Below are 12,565 nucleotides of genomic sequence, written 5' to 3'. Positions count from 1 at the left end.
CCTTTCAGGGGCTGATTCTCTCACATCCCACATAAATCAAAATCCTCTATTCCTCCCTTAAATATTAGTATTCCTCAAGTTTCTGGCTTACACCCCTTCTCTTGTCTATTTTCCCTGAACATTCTTACTCAGTTGTTGCTCATACTCTCAAATCTGTCTTCTTTTCTAGCTCAGATCTCTGTCTTAAGCTCCTCATCTGTATCTAATTTTGCTTAACATAAATCTTCATTTGGAATTTCTACAGACATGTAAAATTCCTCAAGTTCAAAACAGAAATCAACCTATTCTTCTTTCTCAGTTTTCTTTGAATGACATTCCCATTTGTCTAGTTGCCTAAACCAAAAATGTGGGTCATTTTTTATTCTTTCTCCTTTACCCTACCTTCAAATTACAGTAAGTGACCTTTCAGTTCTGTGCCCTAAATCTTTCGATTTAGGTTTTCTTTATCTCTACTAACATCTCCTGCCTGAATTATTCCAACAGCCTCCAAAACAGATCTTCCCATTATAGTTCTGTCCACAGCTTCTCCACAATGTGTTCAGAAGGGAACTTTATAAAATGCAAATCCAAATAGGTCACAGAGTCCACACAGACACACATACACACACACACACACACACACACACACACACACACTTGCCCTTCTCTCCATTGCATTCCTTGCTCCATCCTAATTGCCTTTTTCCTATTTCCAGACCATGTCATGTTCTTGTTTGCTTTCAGGTATCTGTACCTACTGCAGTATTCTTTCTCACTTTGCTCTTTTATTGCTTCCTCAGGGAAGCCTTCTTATATTCTCACAAACTGAGTTAGATACTTCTGGATATAGAATTACCACACTGTAATGGCCTATTTATTCGTCTTTATCTCCAAGTAGAATGTCAAGTCCATGAGATCCAGGGCTGTGATTATGAGCAGCCTGTGGCCTAGCACCGAACATTGGGCTTCCACAAATTATTTGATGAATAGAGAATTTATGCCTACATGTATGAACGACAGAACCAACCATGTTCAGCACTGAGAATACAAAGATATATTAGGCAGACGTATAAATAAAATAGGCCTTTGAAACATCTGGTGTCTGAGGGATATAGCTGTTAGTAATGTAGGATTAGTAACTTAAAGCCAATGATTCTAAATAAAGTCCTGTATACCTTAGTTGAAGAAATAAAATGGCGTGAATGTATGTGAGACCCCAAAGCATTATTTATGAATGAAAGGAGAAAATGAAGAGAAACTATTCAACAGGAAGTTATATACATATGCCCTTTATAAAGTTAGTGTTTATACTTAGTTTTTGTTTTATTTTGTTTCTAATTTCTAGGTCATTGAGAAGTAGGTGACTTCTTCCTTCCTGCCTTTCTTTTACACAAATTGTATAATATTTAGAAAATATATATAAGCAACAAAAAAAAGAAATCACCCATTATCTCATTTAATGTATTATATATAGTTTCATAACTGAATTAAATCTGAACATCACCAGAAATAGATATGTCATAAACATCTTATGCTAGGAAATATACGTCAATACCACCTATTGCTGAGGTTAGCAGACTTTTTCTCTATAGGGCCACATAGTACATTTTTGAAGCTTTGAGGGGCTAGAAGGTCTCTGTCACAGCTATTCAACTCTTCCTGTAGCAAAAGCAGCCATAGACCCTTCCAAGTGGGTGTATTCCAATAAAACTTGATTTACAAAAACAAGTGGCAAGCAGGATTTGGTATGAGAGCCATAGATTTGTTCTGAGATACAGATATGCCATAATTACTTAATCTTGGGGAAGTTTATTATCTTCAATTTTTTACTATTATTAGTTATACTCTCTTAACATTTTAATATCTAAATCTGTATGTACATTCTTAATCTTTTCCTTAGCATAAATTCTGAAAAAATGTAATTTCTAGGGCTAAGAGTACATCTTTAAGACTTTTCCTTTTTAAATGAGAATAGGTGAGATAACATTTGCTTTCAAACTGTGACTATGAGGAGTTTTGCTTAACTCATTTTGTGGGTTTTGTGGGCATGGAAAAAGAAAGACTGGAGGGAAACGTTGAGTTAACGATAGTAATATAAAACTTAAAAAGAGATGTTCCATGAAGAAAATATGAAAAATTTCATAAGTACAGATATTCCTGTTCACATAGCCAAGTTTGTTTGTTTGTTTGATAGCTCTGTAGAGTTTTGTTTAAAATCTTGTGTCGATTGAGATTTGGGAGATGGGGTTTGCAAATTACAAAATGAGCGTTTCTTATTCAGTCTCCTAAGATACTCTTAGGTCAGCATGATTTAGATTGTGATTACCAATCAGCTTGTTTTTTTAAAAAAAGAAAAAAGAAGACGCCATTAAATTTTCCTGTTCTGGTTGACAAGGAAGTCTAATCAGATCAGGGTTTGGCAAATTACTATCCATGGACAAAATCCCTCCTGTTGCCTGTTTTTTTTTTTTTTGTTGTTGTTGTTGTTGTTGTTGTTGTTCTTTTGCGGCATGCGGGCCTCTCAATGTTGTGGCCTCTCCTGTTGCAGAGCACAGGCTCCGGACGTGCAAGCTCAGCGGCCATGGCTCATGGGCCTAGTCGCTCCGCGGCATGTGGGATCTTCCCGGGCCGGGGCACAAACCCGTGTCCCCTGCATCGGCAGGCGGACTGTCAACCACTGCACCACAAGGGAAGCCCCCTGTTGCTTGTTTTTGTAAGTGAAGTTTTATTGGAACACAGCCATGCCCATTCACTTAAGTACTGTCTATGATTGCTTTTAGACTACAACAACAGAGTTAAGTAGTTGTCAGAGACAGTATAGTCCAGAAAGCCTAAAGTAGTTACTGTCTGCCACTTTACAGAAGAAAATTTGCAGACCCCGGAATTAGAGGAATGGCACCTGTTAGTCTTTCTGTTTATTGAAAATGGATCCACAAAAACAAAAGTAATTTTGCTACAGATAAACTAACAAGGTTTTAGAAGCAGAATTAATTCAGAGCCCAAATCTGGGCACTTAAAATGTAGAATAACACGTGAGAAAACAATATAAGAAATGTTGGAATACAGAGGACTTTATGTGTAGTGTAATTCTAAGTTATGTGAAAGATTAGATTTAGAGCACCCAAGTACTGGCTGTTACAGAGGCACCTACCTTCGTTATAAAAGCCCTTCTTACACACAGTTGGAAAATAGCCGATTCCACAAATTTTTGCTGTAGTGTCTTTAAAAGCGAGTAGTTATACTGTGACAAGTTCCATGGCACTTTTCGTGAAACAAGCTTGTGCAGTTTCTGAATGAGACGACATCAGTCAAATTGGAAAATTCACACTCTTAAAAATTTTTTGAAACCTGTGTACATAGGCTTATTCCCCCAATGACAGTCTTTATCCCTACTGTATTTGTTGCCTTAATTCAGTTTCACATGACAATAATAGGGGGCATTCAGAAAGTAGGGATATTTTCTTTCTTTGGATCCACTTTACCTGGAAATAGCTAATATCCAGGATCCCAAATCATTTAGTAAGGTTTTGAAACAGCATAACTTTTATTAATTTTAGAAAAAGTTTCTTAGAAGAATCCTGTGTGTGGAACTCTTTGGAGTATAGTAGAAAAGCCTCTAGGCTGAAGTCAAGCGTTCCTCTTCACTAGGCCGCTAAAACCTGAATCCGTAACCAGCTACGTGGACTTTTATGAGAGAGAAGCCACTAATTTAATGCTTACAAGCACTGATTTTAGGGTGTTTTCTCACAGCCGAAAATAATCTTGAGTGAGGGAGGTCAGGGTAGACTAGTTTATCTCTGAGGGACTTTACATCTGTATGGCTCCACATATTTGTGTGGGATAGAGCTGATGGAGGGGAAAAAATAAAAGTGGTCTGTATCTTGTCAAGATAAAGCGACGCTCTGACAGAACCACAAATTTTATAATGATAAAAGACAAGAAATTGTTGTTCATTTTTACACACTTCTCTTTCTTTGTTTAACTTTTGAGTTTCCTTTTTTTATCTTGTTTCTCATAATTTCTGTGACACTTATTCTGTATTAGAGCTGTTATGGTTCTGCCAAGAATTCCTTAGGCCGTGGTTGTTCTTCAGGAGATTGTTCTTGAGTAAGGGTGGTGAGTAAAGCACTGAGCTATCCCTACTGCTGGAGAACTACACGGAGGTGCACCTGTGTTGATTTAGTGACTACAGCTTTGCATGGGACGTTGGGTCATTCAGGGTAGGAAAGTGCAATAAGCTGGAGATCCTTTATGTTCTTCTGTAATCCTGATGGTGGTGCCTTAGTTGTATCAGAGTCCCTCTGTTTTCATAGATTTGTTTTTTCAAATATTCTAGGCTTTCACACCATTCCTTCTCCTTAAGCAACTATTCTGTTTTGCTGGTGGTTCGTTCAATAAATATCTGGTAAACACATATTAATGTGTTTTGTGCTGGATCCTGGGGATATTACTATCATTCAAACACAACACCAGCTCCCAAGAATTTGCAGTCAAATGAGAGAGAGAGCCCAGTAAGAAAACAGGTGTTTACAGTACAAAAATAAGAACTTGAGGAATTAAGGATTAAGGAAGCCAATATTTACTTTCTTAAAAACATTGAACCAGAATGGTTAAATGGAAAGAGCATTGGTTTTAGATTTTGTTGATCTGCTTTTAAATCCTGATTCAATTACTTAATAGGTATGTGACTTTGGGAAAGTTAACCTTTGTGATACTTGCAAAGTTGTACTAAGTTTTAGAAATAAATATATATAAAGCACTTAGTCCAGTGCCTGCTGAATAAATGATTTCTGCTTTTTTTTCTAAATCATACACCGTAAATTATTGTTCCAAAGCCTATAAATAGAAAGATCATTTCTCTGGCCCCTACTTCATAGGAGATGTGAAAAGAGGATATGGTAAAATTTTTTATGAACTTTGTGAACATCCTGCCTATAAAGAAACTATTAGAAATCAGATTTTATTATTATTCTTATAAAGCTTACCCAGATTTACATTATTAAGATATGGACTGTAAAACTCATATCTTAAGAACTTACAATATTGCTTGTGAAATATGCTAGTAATTTTGTAACCACCGGTCTTATATTTTATTTGTCAACTTAAAAAGGGGATACTTTTCTGTCTCCCTACCTCCCTTACCCCGTAGTTTAGCATGCCAGTTACTTTTTTTTTTGCGGTACGCGGTCCTCTCACTGTTGTGGCCTCTCCCGTTGCGGAGCACAGGCTCCGGACGCACAGGCTCAGCGGCCATGGCTCACGGGCCCAGCCGCTCCGTGGCATGTGGGATCCTCCTGGACCGGGGCACGAACCCGTGTCCCCTGCATCGGCAGGTGGACTCTCAACCACTGCGCCACCAGGGAAGCCCGCCAGTTACTTTTAACCAAATTGTGGTTTATATCCAGAAGTGTAATGGTTATAACCTTTTTTCATGAGATGTTTAAAAAGCATTCAAATAGATCATCAGTAAATTGATAAAATATCAATATATTTTCTTAAGACTCGTTCATCATTACAATTTGAATTTTTTCTATTTGAAGAATTGAAAGCTGCAATATTTAGGAAGTAGTATCATGCATATTTAGAAATAAAAGAGAATGGTTAAAGAATTTGCTTTTAACTGAAAATATTTTTTTCATTCCTTTGAAATTAAGTAACATAAAATTAGAAATTAAAATTGGTCTAACAGCAACACAATTTGTAATTTTTCAAAAACGTCAAAGTTGGTAGCTCAAATGAGAATACTGTACTCGGGAGGGCATAGATCTTATTCCATTGTGTGACTTTTCCAGTTTTGCTATACTTTATGTAATAACTATTCCAGATTTATTTGTTAATTCTGTTATAGCTGTACCTTAAAAATAAGACAAGCTGATGTTATTCACTGTAAAAAGTGTAAATACAAGTATCAACAGAACATAGAACTATTTTCTATGTATTTTACATAAATCACCCTAAATTATAAATAGGATAGTGATCAAACAAATACTTTCCTACCAAAAGAAAAAGCCAGTGGAACAGAGTGGGATAAGAGGTGGGAGAGAAGCCCTAGGATTGTGTTGGCAGGGCAGTAGTAAGTGACAGCATGAGAAGAATGCATGTGTTCTTCCATCACTGCTCTTCTCCTCTCTGTTTGAATTAGACAAATAGCATGTGCCCAAGGGGAACGAGGGACAATGTTCAGAGGAAAGGAACCACTTTTATACAGCCCTGCCAGATTCATGAGAATAATGATGCATCTGCTTTTTGTTGCTGCTGTTGTTACTTAACCTTGTCGTGGATACATTACTTTTTCGGTAGCACTTATTTTGTGGGTTCTTACTCATATTATTTTCTCTATCATGGCTATACGGGATTGTCTGTTGGCAAATCAGCACCATTTACCCCTTCTGCACCTTGCCTGATGTAATGGCTTCCTGGAAAGCGTGCATGCTGTTTTTTTTTCCCTCTTTGTGTCTCCCCTGTCCCACTCCATCACATGTGCAATTTAAATATCCAGAAGTCCATTACAGACAGTTGATTTGTAGGGGTTTTCTTTTGATTTTTTTTTGTCTGTTTTGATTTTTTTTTGTCTGTTTTGATTTTTTTTCCCTAGTAGCAAAATTTCATTTTTACCCTTCCCAAACCACGCCCCCCCTCCACATAGCAAAACTCCACACACTGGATGCCAAGACAGACACATTCATTGATTTATTTAGTAAACTTTCAGTGAGCTTTTGTAAGCTTCATAACACTGCGTTAAGTGGTATTATACGGCAAGGGTCCCCAACTGCTGGGCTCTGGACCAGTTACCAGTCAGTGGCCTGTTAGGAACTGGGCCGCATAGCAGGAGGTGAGTGGCAGGCGAGCAAGCAAAGCTTAACCTGCTGCTCCCTATCGCTCGAATTACTGCCTGAACCGTCCGCCCCCCCCCCCAATTCCGTGGAAAAATTGTCTTCCATGAAACCGGTCCCTGGTGCCAAAAAGATTGGGGGCCACTGTTATAGGGCAATTCAGTGAAGTACGTAAAAGTAGTTAGATTGTGAGGGTGAAATATTCAAACATATTTGCACCAAAACTACTATTTAAATCAAACTATAATGCTTATATTTATAAAATGCTTCTAAATGTTCTGTTGTAAAATGTAGTCAATACAGGTGGCTTTAACTATGGGTTAGTTTCTTCAACCCTTCCCTCAGATAAGCTGTGTTGTCCTTAGACCATTTAAATGACTTGTATTCTGAGCTTTGTAATGTTAAGGTTTTAAAATGCATCTCAAGTCTAAACTTTACAATATGTTACATTTTAGGTCAGAAGACATGTCTTCATCTACATGGCATCTTTCCTTACCTCTATGTGCCATATGATGGTTATGGACAGCAGCCAGAAAGCTATCTTTCTCAGATGGCATTCAGTATCGACAGAGCACTTAATGTGGCTTTAGGCAATCCATCTTCCACTGCTCAGCACGTGTTCAAAGTGTCGTTAGTATCAGGAATGTAAGTATATGATAACATCTTTTAAAATTTCTATTTATCTGTATTTATATTACTGTTCTAGTTAAAAGAAAACATATCCAATTCAAATATACTCTGTTCATTTTTCTTTTATTTCTAATCTAATGGAACGAAGGTGAATTTCTTACTGTAACTTTTTAAAGTCCATTTTTATTGCAATGAAAGATAGATGGTTAACAGTAATTTTTGTTTTAACTTTTTCCATTTCTCTGCTTCCTAGAACTGTAGAAATTTATGTAATTTATTCATCAAGTATTTATTGAGCACCTTTTATATTGGTGAACAAAACAAAGGTCCCTGCCCCCATGGAGGTTACATTCTAGTAATGGAAAACAGAAAGTAACCAACAGATAGAACATGAAATAAATTTATTTATTACATGATAATTAATGCTATAGAACAAAATATGTAGAACAGGTAAGAAGGATCAGTAGTATGGGGTGGGGAAGTAGTCTGGTGGCAGTTTTGTATAGGGTAATCAGGGAAGGTGTCATTGACATGGTAAATGACATTTGAGCAAAGACTTGAAGGTGAGGGGGTGGGAACAAAATGGAGGCCAGGTGTCTGGAGTGGAGGGAAAAGAGAGTGGATAAAATGAGGTTAGAGAGATATGACAGAATGGAGATCATGTTGGCCAGTGGGTCGCCAGAATCACTTTTACCTGGTTTGACAGCCATGAGAATGCACCTCTCAGATCTCCAAATACAAAGAGCATAATTGAACAATGGTCCCAGCTACTGCACTAAAATCCATTTATCATCCTGTGTAAACTGAAGCTGCTTTCCATAGGCTACTCCCAGCCATTGGCTAAGCAGAGCAAGGCTACTAAGGCAGGCCTGTTTCTGGGAGACACTTGGGAACTCTGGGACAGCCTTTCTGAACTTCCACTAGAATCACACTGCAATAAAAGACACTTCCACTCATCTTCCCTCTGTCCCTCTCTCCTTCACTTAGATCAGACCTGTGTCTAAGTCTTGTGGCTGTCCCACCCTCTCCTGAGTTCATCCTCATATTCTCTCACAGGTGCTTCCACTAACAAATTTCTTGCACATTTTGACATCTACTTCTTGGAGGACTCAGACTAACACACTTGAGAACTTAGAATATATTCTTTGGTCTCACCCCACATCTGATGAATCAGATACTCTGGTGGTGGGACCCAGAAATTTGTGAGCCTTTCTGCTGATGCTGATACATACTCAAGTTTGAGAAACCACCGCAGTAGGCTATTCTATTTTGCTCTGAGCTATTGCATGATTTTGAGCAGCCAGGATCTAACTTAAACTTGAAAGGGTTCCTTTAGCAACTGTGGGAAGAATAGATCATAGGGGCATGAGAGTTGAAACAGGGAGAACATTAGGACTCTTGTTTCATTAATCTGGGTGAGAAAATATGGTGGCTTGAACTAGGGTAGTAGCAGGGGAGTAGTGAGAAGTGGTCAGCTTCTAGATCTATTCTGAGGGTTGAGTCCCCAAGATTTGCTGTCTGATTGGATGAAGTTTGTGAGAGGAGTCAGGTATGACTACAAAGTTTTGAGTCTGTGCAGATAGAGCAGGCTGGCGGGAAAGATTTAGAGCTCGTACTGGAACATATGAGTTGAATACATCTGTATGAAATCCATCTTAAATCTGTCTACTTCTTCCACCTTAATCCAGGTTTTCTTCTGGACCACCACAGTATCCTTTTAATTGAATTTCCTTCTTCTGTTCTTATCTCACTCCAGAGCTGCAGAAGTACCTGTCTTGTAATGTAAATTGGATCCTTTTAAAATCATTTAAAATCCTTGAGTGGCTTCATATTGTTTATACATTAAAATTTAAATTTCTGACCCCTGCCTGCCTCTGTAACTTTGTTCACTGTGTTCCATCCAGAAACACTGGTCTTCTTTCAGTTCCTCTGATGTGCTGAGCTCTTTCCCACCTTTGTACATGCAGTTTCCTTTCCTTGAGTGCGCTACCCCTCTCCAGTCCTTCAAATCCTTCACCTCTCCAGAGAAGTTTTCTCTGACTTCCCTCCTTAAAATAGGTTGTTGTTATTATTATTCTGTATCTTAGCCCATTCTTTGTTTTCTTTAGTACTTTACTATAGTTTGCAGTTATTTTAATTTTTTGTTTATTAGTTCTTATGTGTTTCTCCCACCAGCCTGTAAGTTCCATGAGAAAAAGGACCATGTTTGTCTGTCCATCATTATATCCCTTGCACCTTGTATGGTGTTGGGCACTTAGTAAACAAGGCTCAATAACTATTTGTTTGGATAAATGAATGAGGTAAAAGTTCACACCCATCCTATGATAGCAACAATTAGGTTAAAGATAATCATCAGCTTTATATTCTAATTTTTTTATGTTTAATGATTCCTCGGAACTTTCCTATACATATTCTCATTTCAAAGTTGAATCTCCAAACAGCCTAGTGGAATGAATAATGAGTCACCAGTCTTTCTATATGTTTGGTGGGCATTTGTTAAAAGCATAGCCATATTTTTAAGAGTTAGTTGAGTTACAAATCTAGAGACCTGGAAGCAAAAGATGAGCTGTTCAGTCTAATTTATGGCTGCCATTCTCTTTTTTCTCCCATTCTAATGTTTTCTATGTTTTTTTCTTATATAGGTCCCCTTTTCCCTTACCATGCATTGTAGCTTCTATGATTCCTTTACTCCTTCAGTATTGCCTACTCCTCTAAGTAAGCAAGTTGCATCTAGCTATCAAATGAAAACTTGAACAAATTTAATTCCAGTCTTCCTAGACTGTGTACTATACTGAAGCTGGGTTAAGAGAGAGGACCATGACCTTAGGCTCATTTCAGGGGTTCCTTGTCACTTAGCTATCATGATTCTAGAAAATATTCTATGAAAAGATTCTTAATCCATCTAAATTAATTAACTGAGGGTTTTTTTTCACTATCTGTGCTCATTTTTCTTCTCATTGTTATATTAAAAAACTAACTCCAATTATCAGATATAATTTTTAAAATATAAACATATCTACTCTCGAACTCTGCTCCATTCTACTTTCTTTCTCCCAGAGAGTCTCCCTGTGGAGAAATTCTTTTGGCAAAATCAACTAAAGTCAACAGCAGAAAGTAAGAATTGCAGGTTAAATTATACAGAGACTTTCTTGGCTAGAAGAAGCAGAAAACTGTATTTATAGAATTTCCAGGCTGTATTTTGGGGCAATAGTTACAAAAGCAGAATCCTAGATTTACAAAGAATTGTAGGGATTTGATAGTCTTGTATTCAGTTTTTGAAATTTATAAGATTCTAATTGTAAAATCCTGAAGATTTTTAGCAAAAACAAAGCAAAGATAATGTGGACCACACCAGTGCAGATTTAATTCTCTTTTTTTTCCATTTATCTGGCTAAAGGTATAACTCCTATCTTTAGACAGAGAGCTATATTTATGTATATGAAAAATACCAAAGCAGGAGGAATAAAGAATTGAATTTTGCTGGTGAGAGAGAATGAGATCATTCATATAATGTGTGTTTCACCCCTTCCTTCATGGCAACAAAAATGGGGTGAGCAGCATCAAACTAGACAGGAAAGGGTAAGTGTTATTTAAAAAAAAAAAATGGTAAAGGGTAGGGGATAGGGAGTGATGGTCAGAGTAGACCTTTCTGAGGAGGTGAGTTTAAGCAGAGACCTGAATGAAGACTGAAAGTAAGCCATACAAAGGTTCAGGGCAGAACTTTCCAGGCAGAGGGAATGGCAGATTACTTGAGAGTGGATCAAGTTAGAAGGGGCTGAAATGTTAAGAATGGCTGGAGGAAAAAGGAAGAGTGGGTGTGAGATAAGATTGGAGTGAGTGGTAAGGATGAGACAAAGAACGTTTCAGACTTTTTTTTTTTTTAAATAGAAATTGCTTTACAGCAATCATACAGATGGTTCTGACCTAAAGGCTTGAAATAGTTTATATTAAAAAAAAGTTGTTTAAATATACCTCAAATAATGACTCTGTTGCCAACTTACTCCTGTATTTGAGGTCTGCTACACTGTCAGAAATGACAGAGAGAAATGGTGTCCTAATGAGGGTAAGTTCTATCTAGTGCCCATCATAAGGGGAAAATATTTTTTTTAATGAAAAGAAGTTGAGTTTATCCACCTAAAGATTTAACCAACCACTATTTACAGACAAACTCTAGGCAAATACTTTTTATTATTTTGTCTATAAATTCAGACCTATTTATATATTGTTTCTAATTACATCACCTTTGAAAATGGTAGTCTGTATATCAGAGTTTCAGATCCTCCTGAGATGATATAACATGATAGCCCAACTTATTCCTTCTTGCATTGAGGACTTGTTTCTCTCCCTATCACATAGATTTTTGCTTCTCCCTTTCCCCCCTCTAGCTGATACCCTGAGAAGAACCGAGCCTCAACATAAATAGCGTCCTTAGTAAAGCTGTCGTCTTTTCAATCTCTTAAGTTCCTGTCTACACAGTTTTCACAGGTTTCCTTTGATTTGAGTGTGTTTTATACACACATACACATATGTACATATGTATAACAGGTAAATTGTCTCTGCTTAGTGAACTTGTAAAATTAATAACAGAGACAAATAAGGAAAGTGATACAAATTCTGTCAACTAAAGGACTTTGTTGATGAACAGCTTTAGTTTTTGACAGAAAAAATGGGAAATGGGAAAAGGTATCAGGAAGGTCTCTGTTCTTCTCATACATGGTCTGAGTAAAGAGCCACTTTTTAATAGAGCCATGATGATTGAAATGAAGGTATAGTTTGCTGCTCCTTTTTGTCCCTAGTTTTTTTTTTAAGTGGTATTTTTAAACTTTTTTAAAAGAAGTAACAAGTTTTTTTTTTTTTTGCGGTACGTGGGCCTCTCACTGTTGTGGCCTCTCCCGTTGCGGAGCACAGGCTCTGGACGCGCAGGCTCAGCGGCCATGGCTCACGGGCCTAGCTGCTCCGTGGCATGTGGGATCTTCCTGGACCGGGGCACGAACCCGCGTCCCCTGCATCGGCAGGCGGACTCTGAACCACTGCGCCACCAGGGAAGCCCGTAACAAGATTTTATAATGTCATATGTTAACCTTGTGGTAGGTTTAATTGAAAAGTCTTGGAGGTTCTTTTGT

The 12,565-nt window shown here is 37.6% G+C and overlaps 1 protein-coding gene across 2 annotated transcripts in view; it reads left to right on the top strand.

Moving 5' to 3' along the window:
- REV3L (REV3 like, DNA directed polymerase zeta catalytic subunit) overlaps positions 1–12,565 on the top strand; it is a 186,488-nt gene that overhangs the window by 49,994 nt on the left and 123,929 nt on the right. For both annotated transcript variants that reach the window (XM_082669081.1, XM_082669080.1), the window contains exon 2: positions 7,268–7,457. In XM_082669081.1, coding sequence (XP_082525207.1) covers positions 7,268–7,457 — 190 coding nt within the window. The remainder of the gene's footprint in view (positions 1–7,267; positions 7,458–12,565) is intronic.

The sequence above is a fragment of the Grampus griseus genome (genome assembly GCF_964374135.1).
Source record: "Grampus griseus genome assembly, chromosome: 13".
NCBI lineage: Eukaryota > Metazoa > Chordata > Mammalia > Artiodactyla > Delphinidae > Grampus > Grampus griseus.
Note: the sequence above shows the minus strand (reverse complement) of the source record. Positions and strands in the feature narration are given on the sequence as shown.